Here is a 14,400-nt window from a genome sequence, read left to right as displayed (position 1 = left end):
TCGATGCCTGTGACACTTGAGGCGGCGGAGGAGGCGAGGAAGGTTAGTTGTAAGAGTTAACTCTGGTTTCTGCCCCGAAGTCGTGAACTGAAGTACAAGGGGTAACAGAAATGTCTATTGTTTCCTCCACATCCCACAAGGAAACACACTGGGCAGCGAGGAAAACGGAAAACTCTGCGACGAAGAAATGACAGTGGGTTATTTATTTCTTATTTGTTAAATAGACTGGGAATTTGGTATACAGCTTGATGCAAATATTTTGCCTGACGCATACACATGTTGTTGCTTATCATTGGTTTCAGCTTTTTTTTTTAAAGTTTAAGTTACCTACACATTTTTATCAGAAAGGAACAAGAGGAAGTCATTTTAGATTCTGACGACACACTTGTCTTTAGCAAAATTTCCTTCAAATTATTTTCTACATCTTTTTTTATTATGACATCGTTCCACCTCACGAGATTTCTGGGAAGACTTTCAATACAATATATGTTCGTAAACGACAGGCAGACGAAAACACAAGGAGATACGAGGAAGATCAAAGTGGAGAGAGAGAGAGGGGCGAAAAGAAAGAGGAAGAATAAAAAGAGGATGTGGAGAGAGAGAGGAACAAACACTAACTACAATGTTTCCCTACAAAATCGACTTCTCAGTAGCTTCTATCAGGCAGACAGCTAACGAGCAAGCAATTCACACCCTCCGTATTGTCCCGTCATCTGTAGACGGCGCCACTGGCAACACAAGGTGACCGACTCGTGTGGAGGGTCCCCCCTGGTGTATCACGTGACAGCGAGACCTGCTCTCTCTCATCGGTGTGGGTCTGTGAATGTTGTTGCGGTCATATCGCTGTCGCCTGTCCTACCTTCTCACTTCCTTGAGAGGTCAACTTTTCTTTCGAGAAATAAACCTTTCCGTATCCACACCAGATTCTCTCACAAGTTCTCAGTTATCTTCTCTCGAAATGCATACCACTCCATCCTCAGGAAATGTCTGTGTATGTGTGTGTACAAGAGAGAGAGAGAGAGGGGGGGGGGGTGAGTGTGTGAACTGTTTAATTGTGAACTGTGATTATGGAAGTGGTCTGGAACTTTCTTGGTTTCCCCTCCGCGTTCCGCTCGTTGAGGCAGACCTCAGGTTCTGCAGCTGCCGCGAATTAGGCCGCTACCTCCAGCGCCCGCCGCGCGGCATTGTGAGAGAGGAATCCAGGCGTAATGTGTAGTCACGATTACATCCTCTTACCTCTTTAACATCTGATTATCTCCTATCTACCTCATCTAAATAAAATTCAAATACTTTCCCACACGAACTCTCGCTTTTTCATCCATCGACCCTAATTTTACAAAATTTATTTTCATTGTCCGTCGTGAATTACTTGCCATACCTTTGTTTAGAAGATTATGACATTTGCCATTATGCAACGATAATACAGCAAATAAAGAGACTGTTTATTTACATGTAGGATTCAATCCATTTTTGGCAGATCAACCATAAACGAAAATGAACCGAGCAGTTCTCTCGTGCCAGTGAACGATCACGTGATCTGAGTCAGCAGTCCACGCGAATAAAAGCTCGTAGATGCAATTCCGCCCTCGTACCTGTAGCCTGTATGAAAACCTGTAGCCTGTAAATGTAGCCTGTACCTGTAGGATACACCTGTACCTTCTCGTCAATCGCACACTTGCAAGTTTCGCACGAAAGTCAGTCAAATACAGGTGAGAACAGTAGGCCAGCCTGTCGCCCCACCATCCCAGTCGTTCTCCACCTCCCGCTTGATCCACCCATAGATCCACCCCACCTCCCTTCAAATCCAGTTCATTGAATAATACATGACTGAGGACAACTGCGAACAGGACTTGATTCACACAGCCCCTGTCATCGCACGTGCTTCCTGCTCCTGTTACCAGCAGCTTCACACCCGGGCCCGCGCTCTCGCCCACCCCAGTCTGCCATCACGGGTAGGCCATGGCTGGCACAATCTTGCAAGATGAAATTACCGCCACGATCTACAGAATTAGAAGACGGAATGCCGGAATCGCCTTTGTTATCGCCGTGCTTGTCACAGGGAGAGATCACGTGGACCATATTTAACGCCAACAAATGAAGAATGTTAGTGTGTTGAGGACTGACCGAGCAACTTAAACTGAATGAGAAAAAAAAATTTAACACCAAATCGGGAAACTCAGGCTGGTAAGGACAATATAAATAAATTCTGTCACTGTCAGTGCTTGAAATACAGCTGTTTACTTATTGTCTACTTTGAGAGTTTGTGTTTACCACCTGTAACCAGCAAAGACTGCAAAATCTTGTTTCTGCGTTGGAATAAGTTTCTACCTCGTAGTGTGAGGATCAAATCCACGTTGTCTCACAATAATCATGTAAGTAATGCTCAGATATCAGTACAATGTAACGGATTCCTTGGACGATTTTATTGTGTTCCAGCAACAAAGAAATTCTGCATTATCTTGCAATGCTATGTCATACATGTTTGAACTAAGAATTGTGAGAGTTCAGAAACCCAAATACTGTTAGTATTTGTCGAGATGGATGTCTTAAAAACTTTACAAAGAATACTGTTTACTTTTAAATGTCGCTGCTTTACACAGGTCATCTGTATGAAAACTTCATTTTCTAATTGTAATGCATCCAGTAACCCATTGATTATGACTATCTATAACATCGTTTTTATAAATGTATCTATAGGTGTTTCATGTCTCTTCTCCTTTCTCTACTTTTTTTAAAATAAATATTGCTCAATGAAAGTTTTGTCTCTTCTACTCAGTGGTCAGCTGGAGCTTGCAAAGTTTGACAAACATCTACTCATGCTAATTATAATTGTAAGAAGTCATTCTTTGTCGTCTGCTTTCTCAACAGTCCTGCAAACACTGGACTTGTTCAAGTGAAGCTGTCGTGTTGCTGGACCAGAAGATGCAAGCCGCAGGCAGGACACTAGCATCAGTAGTGTGACACTCTTGTGCATGGTATGCTTCCATTTGCACACGACAGAGTTTAGAATTGTTTTATGTACAGTCCTCAAAACTACTGTAATGTCGACTGTACTCGTGCCTTCAGAATTGTTTACATTTTGTGTATCTCGTATTACCTCAAACGCTGTGTTCAGCCATCTTTACTTCGAGAGACAACAGGCAATCAAATGATGCAGGAAATATTCTTTAGTTCATTTCTCGAGATTCTCCTTGCGATTTTGTGTTATAAGTATTCATTTTGAGATTGAGATGGGTCATCCCTTGATAAGGTCTTTAAAAAAGGCATCATTATCGACAGTCAAGAGATGTCCGTATAAACCTCAAAATAAGACTTGCCTTAACTTTTTATAGTCTAACTCAAGTTTCCATAACAGAAAGAAAGGACTTTGCATACAGAATAAATACTTCATACAAGACAGCAATACATAACAAGCGGAAAAGGTGTGAGTGAAAATTGTTGACAGGTTTGTAAACTCTGACCCTCGCTACACAATGAGCGATGACGTGGCATGTTGACGTCACAGTAACCGAGTCACTGACGTCGAACCCTTGAAGGAGACGAGGGGAGGGGAAAGGGGAAGGGGAAGGGGAACGTTTTGCTGGTGAGTAGCGCCGTGACGATTGGCTGTTGGATGAAACTGGGAGGAGACAGGCGTGGGAGGTGGCGAGGAGGGGGGAGGGAGATATCCATTTACTGAAGAAGGCGAAACAAAGATGTCTACCTGATGACAGTGAACCGTTAAGTAGCAACACACGTTCTTCGTGAATGTTGGGGGGGACGAGTGGTGGAGCAAACCCCCCTCACACCTCTGCTCAGGCACCAGCAGCCACACCCCCACCACCCCGCCTTCACCAGTCAGCGCGCACGCGCCGGCGCCGGCCCTCCTCTCGTCTTCTCATTGGCTGGGGGCCCTCCTGGCCGCACGTGCGAGCTGTTGACAAGTACTCCATATTAAAAAGAAACCTTCGATTCTGCTACGGAGAAACGGAAGTTCGCCTGGGCTGCTGCTAGCGGGGCTTGCTTGTCTTCTGTAGGAAGGAAACGGCGGAACTGCAGTTTGTGATTCTCTTCTCAGGAGCTTGTTGCCCTCCCAGGAGACACTTCCGATTTGACAAGCTAGCGGCAATTAAGCTCTCGTGGGAGACAATTAATACCATGGCCTTCGATCTGCTTTCACTGCCAACGGATGTGTGCTTCCGACCCGACAGGAAATTTCGATGAACACTTCTTCCAGGACTTGTTGACTTTAATAACTTGAATTTCGCAGAAGAAAAGACAAATAAATAAATAAACACTCGCAGGATTGTTCTGGGGAGAATGCGATGCAACAGGCTGTGAACATAGAAACTGAAGTGTGACAATTGTTTGCACTAATATTTCTGGAGTTTTGAGCAAAATTTTTTTTCCAGAACATCTTGTTTTTCGTTGACAGCACGGAATTCTTTTATTTATTTTATTTTAATTATTATTAGTACTTTTTTTTGGTTGGAGTGGCCATCATTCTAAAGAAGTTGCAAAATGAACAGCAACGCCCACAGTTCCTATCTGCATCACCATCTCTCACCAGCTTCAACTTCGCCGGCTTCAGCCCTCTGTCCACATCGTCGACAACATCTTCTCATCGTCCTCATCGTCGCCTTCCTCCTGCCTCTCCTCACCCCCGTACCCGCCGACACACGACCAAGATGGCGACGGTCCCGGCAAGATCCGGAGGAAGAAGAAGAAGTGTCACCAGCAGCAGGTCCAGCAACGACAGGCCGCCAACATGCGCGAGAGACGCCGAATGCAGAGCATCAACGACGCCTTCGAGGGCCTGCGCACCCACATCCCCACCCTGCCCTACGAAAAGCGACTGTCCAAGGTGGACACACTGCGCCTGGCCATCGGCTACATCGGCTTTCTGGCCGAAGCTGGTCCAGAACGACAGCCACACCAAGGAGAACCTCAGCAACCACGTGGGAGAGCAGCCCAAGAAGGTCATCATCCATTGTCACAGAGGTAGGGCAGCCTTCTTTTTTCTCACACTTTGTTTTCCTGAGAATTTTGTTCTCATGTCGTTATCTTGTCACCCATTGTCTCTCCACTCTGTCAGAACAAATTCCTCAACCCACTCAGAGTTATTCCTTCGATTCTACGACCTCGTTAAGTCGCCACACTAATCTCTCGCCCGTAGTTGGACGATGGCGAGATAACGAGGTGGGACTGCATTCTGTTGTCAACATCCTGACTGCAGTAACGGCGACTGAAACGGGATTTATTTCTTTCGTTTTTCTTTTATTCTGATTTTCTTTGGTTCGTTTTTGTTTGTTTGTTGTTTGTTTGTTTGTTTGTTTCTTCGTTTAGTTCACTCGTTCGTTTTCTCATTTTCATCTTACTGTTTTCTTTCTTTCTATCCTTCTTTCTCATTTTTTTTCGCTTGCTATGTGTATATGTATTTAAATGTAAATGACTGAAACGCACGTCTTAGAAAAAGTCTGCTTTATCGTTGTTATCTGTTAATCTGATTTACAGTCACTGGACTGATTTTTATTGTTATGTTGTTATTGTTTAGCTTACGGGTTTCTTTGTGCTGTATAAGATTTTTTAAAAAAATTGCATTCATCTCTATTTATATATATGTGTGTGTTTTCTAGCGAGCACGCATACTTACCTCGTGATCTATCTGCTTATACGAATATTTTACTTTGAAAAAAATGCAGTGAAAATACTCTTAGTTTTTTTTTCTTTATCCCGTGTGGAAACAAAGAAATAAAGATGAAATTGAGAGACAATGCCCGGACACATACATTTTCAAAGGGAAACAAAAAGCAACAGTTTTGTATCCAAACGAATCCTTAATTTACTTTTTTTTCAAAAATATTTTTTAATATCACGAGACCTACATAAGGTTTTTTCTACTTAATTCTTGATGAACATTTAATTTTGGAAATGAATCGCTATATACGTGGCTTCCTTAGCTTCGTTAGACCTAAACACAAACAAGAATAGCCGAACTGTTATAGTTTTTATTTTAGTGTAAATTATCCGGAAATTATTTTGTAAATTATGGATATTAATGATGATACGTTCATTACAGAATGGTAATTTCTGTTTCCTTACTAATGAAGTCCGAACTGTCAATAACTGTCAATCACAAATTTAAAGTCACACCTATGATGAAGATGTGTTCCTAGCTGGAACCGTGTGAAATCATTAACAGTAAGCAATCTGAGCTCTAATCTTAATTAACATCAAGATCCAAGATTTACAGGTTTGTCATTTAATAATGTAACTTGGAATGATCCCTGCAAAGGAATGTGAGCTTCACCATCGCCGTATATAAATTTTTTTGCTTCATTTATAATTCTGGGCCTCTAAAGGTTTTGTGTCTGCGTGTGAAATATATATTTTCGATGTTTCGTGAATTGAAAAGAGACACAAACATCCTCACGAGGTTTTATCAGAATGTCCATGTGGTTCATCTATCTGCTATGTACTTTGGGCTCATAGCGCTTTAAAGAAAAGGTCTAGACAGTGCCCCACATCACACACATATATTTATATTATTTTTACTTGCGTATGATTTTGTTGTTGTTTTGGTGGTGGTAGTGTTGTTTGGTTGTGGTGGTCGTCGTCGTGGTTATCATTGCGGATGTGGTGGTGATGGTTGTCTTCGGCGTTTCACTAGTCTAATGTTTTTTTTTTTTCGTGTTTCTTCTCCATCATAAGAATATTAATTTTAACGGATTTTTTTTTTTTTGATCTTGCGTCTCCTTTATCTAAAATTACCTTTTATCTTTGCCTGAACTTTTTTCTTTCTTTGGTTATTTTTCACCCATTCGAACATTATTTCTTTTTCTATTTCTTGATTCATTCTTGTATTCATTTTTCTTTCTTTTTCCACTTACAGACAGTATGTTTAAAAATTTTACACTAGGGTGAACATCGTGGGAAAAAAAGACTCAAGCTTTCATGTGGTCAAAAAACGATGGAATGCTTCAGGGGCAACACTCGCCCGCAAACCTCTCTGAGCCTCATTAAAACTGTTCTGCTTGTACATTCCGCTCCAATTTACAACGCTCAGGAGAGCAGCGCGCATCACTCAAAAGACATCAATGGAGGGTGTCCCGCCGACCAACGGACAATGTGGAGGTGCATCATGTTATCGACAGCGAAACATTTGTCCTTCCTGCATGCCACGGGCCCTTAGTGGTCTTTCCAGGCCACTGGACACTGTCCACCCCCTGCTGTCGGGCGCCCTTGACCCCTTCCCCTCTTTTTGTGGACCTAAGTGGATGTAGAGTGGACAGAGATGGAGAAGCTCATCAGCTTCTGCCTAACCATGCTACTTTCCACCTTGTCACGCGCCTTTCATTGCTTCAATTTGTATTTCATTTACTTCTTTTACTTTCTTTGAAAGTACCTATACACATTCCTTGTCAGATTTGTAAAATATCTCTTTCTGTGCATGGAGACATTTGTAGGCGTTTATCTCAAATTTTGGAATGAGACCTTTTGTATTAAGCAAAGTCATCTGAAATGAAAATACAGCTTTAGCAGATATTCAAAAAAAAGGCGGATTCAGGGGAGAGAGACGATAAAGATTAAAAGATATAACTTTGGTGGAACAAAATATATCTTTGAGAATGAGTCTCTACAAAGAGATGTAAAACTGGAGGACAGGTGGGAGGGAAAAGGGACGGGGGAGTTGACAAACCTGGGGCTACGGCAGCACCTGGCGATTCCTCCGTGTTGATTGTCCTCTTGTGGGACTTTGTGGAGGTCCGGACACCCGGACAACCATGGCCGGTCACTCTCTCACCGGCCGACAGTTGTGGCCAGGCGGAGGCTCACGAGTGAACCGCTCCCCGCAAAAAGTCCACAACTTGTGAACCGTGGGCAGGCTGGCCTTTGAGTGGGGGCTACTTCACATCTCGACAATATTGATGGAGGCGGGAGTATTGACAGGGTGGAGAGGACACTAGTGCAGGCAACGCAAGGGTCGTTGTGTTTTTTTGATTTAAGGTGACGTGTCATACCCCCACGGACCCTGCCTCCCTCTCCACCTTCCCCATTCATCGTGCTCGCCTCCATTCTTCTTGTCTGTCTCTGTTGTTTACCACGCGCACACACACACACACACGCACGCGCACACAAAGAAAATACGATCGGACTTCATTTGTACAAGCGATATATATACACCGTGTACCTCGATTAATTTGTTATAACCTTTCATCAGAGCTTTTAATCTTTTTCTGTGAAAGAAAATTTTGTCATGCATTAAATTTTTAAAAAAATCTGTGATCAAGGGATACTGGACGAATGATTACAGATAAAAAGAGAGACACCGAAACGATGAGATACATAATAATAGCTTTTGGGATAAAGGGTTGGGGCAGATGTTCAGGACATTCTCATTTTCGATCAACACACAGTCATTACTGTTTTAACACTTACTCGCTATCTTACTCGGCGTTTGTCTCCTTTATTTTGAGATGTTAACATGGGTTGTGCGGAAGCAGGATTATCAGTTGGTCGTTATTTTAATGTCCCCCTATTTTACCTCTTCACAAAAAAATTATTCCTCGCCATAGCCGACGACTTGCACGTCAATGACGACAGACCTGACGAAAAGCTTTTGTAACGGAAAGCACGTTCGATCTAGTAAATGTTAAGCAAGAGAATAAAAAGGAAAAGATTAGCCCTCGACAGTCACAAGCTTTCTCACGATCGATCTCTCGGCGAAGCAAAAACAAAACTTCATTTGTGCAGTAGGGAAACCAAGACGGTGAGGTCCGTGCGGCAACTCTGAAAGACTGGTCTCCGATTCCGTGGTTTGTTTCTAGCAGCTGCTGCGGTTCTCAACGCTCGGGTTCCGACTCTCACTTGTTCGGAAATCCACGCGAGAGTTTGCGCGAGAGCTACTTGAGGCTCCCGTTAGCTGCCCGCTTGTTTTGAAAAATCTACATTTGTTTCGTTTCCGTTTCCCCTCGCCCATCTCTGTCTCTCTCTCTCTCACACACACACACACACACACACTTAATTGATAATCGATGACATCAAAGGAAATTAATAATATCAACTTTGCGAATTCGGAATGCAATGTAACAATCGAAGGGCAATAGGTCTGTGTAAGTCAAGCAGGAAATGACTATCTACTCTATCTTTGTTCACTTTCTTCGGCAAGTAAGCTAAACAATAAAGAATAATTGCAATTAAAACAGACAAGATCAATAATTTTCAACGTGAACAGGTACCGGAGGTAGAAAGAAAAGACAATTTAGCGATTATGTAGATCATCCCTGGAGGATGTCTGCCAAGGGACTCTGCTGGTGATCGGTGAGATCGATGTGGAAGTCTTGTTTGGATAAGTGTTCGGTGAAGGCCTGTTCCTGCCGGCAAGGGCAGACCATCACATTGCTTCAAAAGGGAATATCCAGGGGAGGAAATTCAATTAAAAGGAAGTGTTTGCTTCGCCTCGCGCTCTTCTTGTAAACAGAGACATCAGATAATGCATTGTGCAGCGCGCAAAAAAGAATATTTTGCACATTGTTATGGTAGAGTTTGAAGGGAAACATGTTTGAGGAAGCTTTCATGTACAATGGTTTGTGTTGTTTGTAGACAAACGGTGTCGCTGCTCAATCTGCAGCTCAGTGTTTTTCTGTCTGCCTTCCTGCAATGTCTGTCTGTCTGTCACGACCGCAAATTTCAGTTTTCGTGACTGTGATAATAAAATTATGTCATCCACACACCTGTGAAAGAAATTAATTGGAGGCACGTGTAATCTTCAGATGGTGGAAAATGATGCTCTTCGCCTTCCTTACATTTAAATTGTTTGGTTTATAGCTAGGTAACTCGTGACTTCTTAAACCATATGGTGACCCACAGGTATTGCTAAACGTGCTGTAGACCCACGAACTATGACCTTTCATGTTTGTGCAGGAATGTCCGAAGCTGAGGCCTACGGCTACCCTCCCCTTGCTGGTCACTCGTTGTCCTGGACAGACGAAAAAAGGCGCGGACCTGGTCCTAACAACACGATGGTGGCCAAGATCTGGACGCCTGAGGACCCCAGGAAACACAAAATTCAGACCAACGAAGCCGACTGCTCTGGTCTTCTTGATTCCAGTCTTGACATCTGAAAAAAAGACTAACTAGAAGAACAGCAATTCTCTTCTGGTCCCGCGGCGGCGAGGTGAGATCCGCATTTCGCCAAATTCACAATCAGCATTAAGTTCATGTTTCTGCAACATGTTTTCGGTCCTGGCTGGTTGCAGCAAACATGCAAACCAATCTCACAGGTCACAAAGTTAAAGACAAACGGTTGTGCCAGGTTCCTGTAAAGACTGCCTTCTGCGGAACTGTCGTTTGTCTCAGTTCCACAGCTTCATCAAAACATGAAACTGTTACATCAGACAGTAGTCTTTGTGCTGGACATCTTGAGTGTCTGATTCACAGAATGTGACTGTTTGGGACAGCCCAGATCCTTGTGCTTGAGCTCTCTAGTATCTGACAGACGACTGTGTCGGCATGTGAGACTTCAACCCTGCTAATGGATTCAGGTTGGTCACAAAAGAAGGTTTTACAGACTTCACACTCTTAACGCTTCCATTTTCCTGTTCTGTCTGGATATGAAATCTCTGTCACACACGGACACTAGTCAAAGCTCGTGGGGTTGGACATCACAGACCTTTTGTGTGATCTTTCAAAACCATCTGTGTGTGGTTTTGGTGAAGCTTCCATTCCAGTCGTCATCACAAACATACAGGCGTAATGCATACTCATACATGTATGCATGCCTGCATACTCCAGATTGACACTGATTATACTATGCTTCGATATCTATATGAACATTATCGTTCCCGTACCACACCACTGGCGCAAGAAACTTGCCGTGTTGACAAACATTTTGTAAGAACATAAGAACAACTTTCACAGGCTACAGAAAGATATAAAAATGTCTGAGTAAATGATGTTAAATGCATGCACACAGATCTGTTGTAACTGCTGGGTTATTCTAGAAAGTATTGAGAATCGCAGTTAGTCGAAATTTTTCAGAATCCTGTCCGAACCGAAGCTTTCACTGGTTTAACGGAGGATTGTATTGATGCTGGTTGAATCCTCAGTTCTGGTTTCCTCTTACATGCCACTTTAGTGTTTGGGGCTGCCAGTGAAATTAATAAGTATTATTTCATATTGATTTGTCAGTCAGTCAGTCAGTCAGTTAAGATTTGTCTCTCAATACGTGTGTTTGTGTGTGTGGTTCGTGTGCATCATTGAGCGCGTGCGTTGTCCTGGGAAACAGTCATCAGACTTCATCGAACTGCTTATCCTGGTCCTGAAGAATTTAGAACCAAAGTTACAGCGCTTGCAACATATCTTGCACCCCTCCAACTTTGTTGATAATATGAATAAAAATGAGGTCGAATATTCAATATCTGTAATTTGTCTGTGAGCGTGTGTGTGTGTGTGTGAAAAACAAAGAGCTTGCTGGTCATTGTCGTAACTCCGGCCATAGCAGCATCGGTGAGGCTGTGTTTCCTTGTGTTTCCACGCAAATTAATTTCAGAAAGCTACAGACCGGGACGGGGCAGGTCACAGCAGTAAATCTTTAAGCGCTTCCCAAGCCTGAAGAGAACCCACGAGGGGAAAAAAATGCAAAGGACTGCCAGAGCCTCGCCATGAAAAGCGCGGAGACATCAATAAAAGCTTGTCCCCCCGCTGTCTCTGCATCTCAAGTGCCTGTATTTCCTGCTCCAGCCGCTTCCATCCCTCCACCCCATCCACCCTAACCCGCTTGTGGAGGAGTCTGGTGACGAGCAGTTGTAATTGGTCGAGATGGTTCCAGCATGTGTTCTCGTCTGTCATCACCGTTGCATGACGCCCTCGCAACCAGCCTCCTCCCGGCGAACAGAAGGGTGTAGCATCAGATCCGATTGGTGTTCCTCCCAAAGGTAATTTATTTTCCTTCGTTTTATTGCCGGCACTGCGAGGTTCCCTACCGACGACTGCGAGATGAATAGGGCAGGTGAGGTCAGGTAGGTAGAGGACCGTCAAACTACCCGCTTAATGGACACGTGAACGAGGCAAAGGTGGGCGTTGGGTGGAGAATGGGTGCGGTGGGTAGGTGAGAGGGCGCTGTTGGTCCTCCTGGTTGTTTCACCGCAGGAAATTCTGTGTCGGCGGTGACGGTACTGATAGAATAGAACTGAAAAAGCCCTTTAGGGATGTTTCACAAATAGTTGGAAAGCACAGGAAGAAGAAAAGAACAAATAGCACGCATGGAATTTCACGTGACAAATTTTTTTAATGGACACGTCAATACAAAGAGCCTCTCCCTAATCACAAATATTAAACCAAACATACAAATAGAAAATAAAATGAAAAACATATTAATTAACACAATGTTAATGTCTGTATGTTTAATGAGCACACTCATTCACTCTCTCTAACTCACTAACTCACACACACACATACATCAATGTACTTATACACATTTTCAGAAACTATTAAAATTAGAATGTTAACATTCAAAATGTTAGTATTAGAATTAAAAGCAAACATAACGTTGACTTACCTGTATACATTTTCATTTGTTTTCGGAATTTGTGTTGTGTAGGGAAAAAATGGAGTATCCTCTTTTTTTGGCGAAAAATATGTGCAGAAAACCACACGGTTCGATTTTTCTGGTTCAGACATGGTTAGTATGTGAAACACAAATGTCGTCCTGTCGAAATTTACGTGTTCCAAATATTTTGTTCAGACATTTGTTAGAAACTTCTAAGAGAAGACAAAATCTTTTCTAATGCACCAGTTTCATTCTGTTGTTGCAGGGTGAAAGTACATTAATAATAATAATAACAACAACAATAATAATTTATTATTATTTAATACAAACAAACCTACATCTGACTGAAGAGTTCATGGTATTGAACATGCTACACACACCTGCATACATAGATACAATACATCCACACGAAATTTTTCAAGCCAGACATTCTTTATTTGAAAAGCCATGAAAGGAGGATATTAGACGTGTAGGTCTGAACTGAACACCCAGTACGGAAATTTATTTTATTTTTTTATTTATTTTAGTATTACTTAAAAAAAAATTTGTATTTATTTAGTTTTGTTTTGTAAGAGCCAACATTTAACAGCCGACAGGAAGTGGTCCACCAATGGTTTGGGGTAAAGGTCACATGCATGTTCTTTGTTTATTTCTTCTTCTTTGTTTCTTTTTGTTTGGCTCAGCTTGTCTTTGTTGTTCATTATTTTAGTGTAACGCGTAATAAATAGGACAGACAGACAGACAGGACAGACAGACAGACAGACAGCACAGGCAGGCAAGCAGGCAGGAAGACAAGCAGGGGACGGGGGATTGGACAGACTACAAGATAGTGAGACAGAGAGATAAAGAGATAAAGAGAGAACAGATTCATGCCTTCGTGGTAATCTTGTGATGACATCACCGAGGAATATCGATGAATAAATTCTGCCCCCACCAAAGCGAGAGACACAATGCAAACACAGGGCGTCTTAGGGCTACGCGACTTGTTCCTTCTCTGATGCTTGCTAGCCTTGTGATCACAATCTTCTTGAGGCATCGATAAAAAAAAACCCACTCCAGCCACTGCTTCTCTCTACTCCCTCTCCTTTTTTTCTCTTCCTCCCTCCTTCTTTCTCTCTTTCCTCCCTTTTCTTCCTTTATTTACATCTTTCCTCACTCTCCCTCTGTCTCATTCCCTCTATCATTTTCATTTTAGTTCATTTATTCCCTCGCTGATTCCTTTTTATACTCCTCTATTCATTCATTCTGTTTTTAGCATCTTAAGATCGTTTGAAAGAAAGGAGCTTCGTAAGACCACGACAACCCTTATCTTTATTTCCTCTTCGCAAGGCCATAAAAATCACGAAACAACAGTGTATCGTTCCCGCATGACTGTCCCTGAGGCCGTCTGTACATCCTGCTTGTCTCCAAGCAAAGACGTGTCTTACAGCGGCCATTCGTGACTGCGACGACTGCCACCCTGAGCCCTGCCTCTCGCCGCCATAGCAACCACGTGACGGAAGGGTTATAAGGCTGCGTGCTCCTCACCAACGTTTACCCTCGGGCTGCCGTCGTGGAAATTGCTTCATTCACTCTGACGTGGACATCTTGGTCCATCGATCGCTGCATCCAACAAACACCGACAGGTGACGCTGGACCAGATTTTCCCGCACTCTCTTCTCTGTGCGGTGGCTGTGTCGGCCATGATGGCAGTCGCCATGGGCTCTTGACGAGGACAGTTCTCTGTATCTCTGTTAGCTCACCTCAAGCACTTTTTGTTGTCTTTGGTTGTTGTTGTTATTATTATTGCTAATTTTTTAGAAGAATTAGTTATTTTAGGGGGTGCTTGCTGAGCGTGCAGGGATAGTGTTAACTTGTAAATGTTCTAAGTA

The 14,400-nt window shown here is 42.9% G+C and overlaps 1 protein-coding gene across 1 annotated transcript; it reads left to right on the top strand.

Moving 5' to 3' along the window:
• Positions 1-4,504: 4,504 nt before the first annotated feature.
• LOC112564015 (pancreas transcription factor 1 subunit alpha-like) lies at positions 4,505-10,061 on the top strand (the record flags this gene model as incomplete). Its single annotated transcript, XM_025238532.1, has 2 exons — positions 4,505-4,980; positions 9,904-10,061. Coding segments are annotated over 2 exons (492 nt in total), but the record flags the coding sequence as incomplete, so codon positions are not given.
• Between the last annotated feature and the right edge of the window lie 4,339 nt (positions 10,062-14,400).

This window comes from Pomacea canaliculata, linkage group LG5 (genome assembly GCF_003073045.1).
Source record: "Pomacea canaliculata isolate SZHN2017 linkage group LG5, ASM307304v1, whole genome shotgun sequence".
NCBI lineage: Eukaryota > Metazoa > Mollusca > Gastropoda > Architaenioglossa > Ampullariidae > Pomacea > Pomacea canaliculata.
The sequence above is the reverse complement of the archived record's forward strand: the minus strand, read 5'-3'. Positions and strand labels throughout refer to the sequence as shown.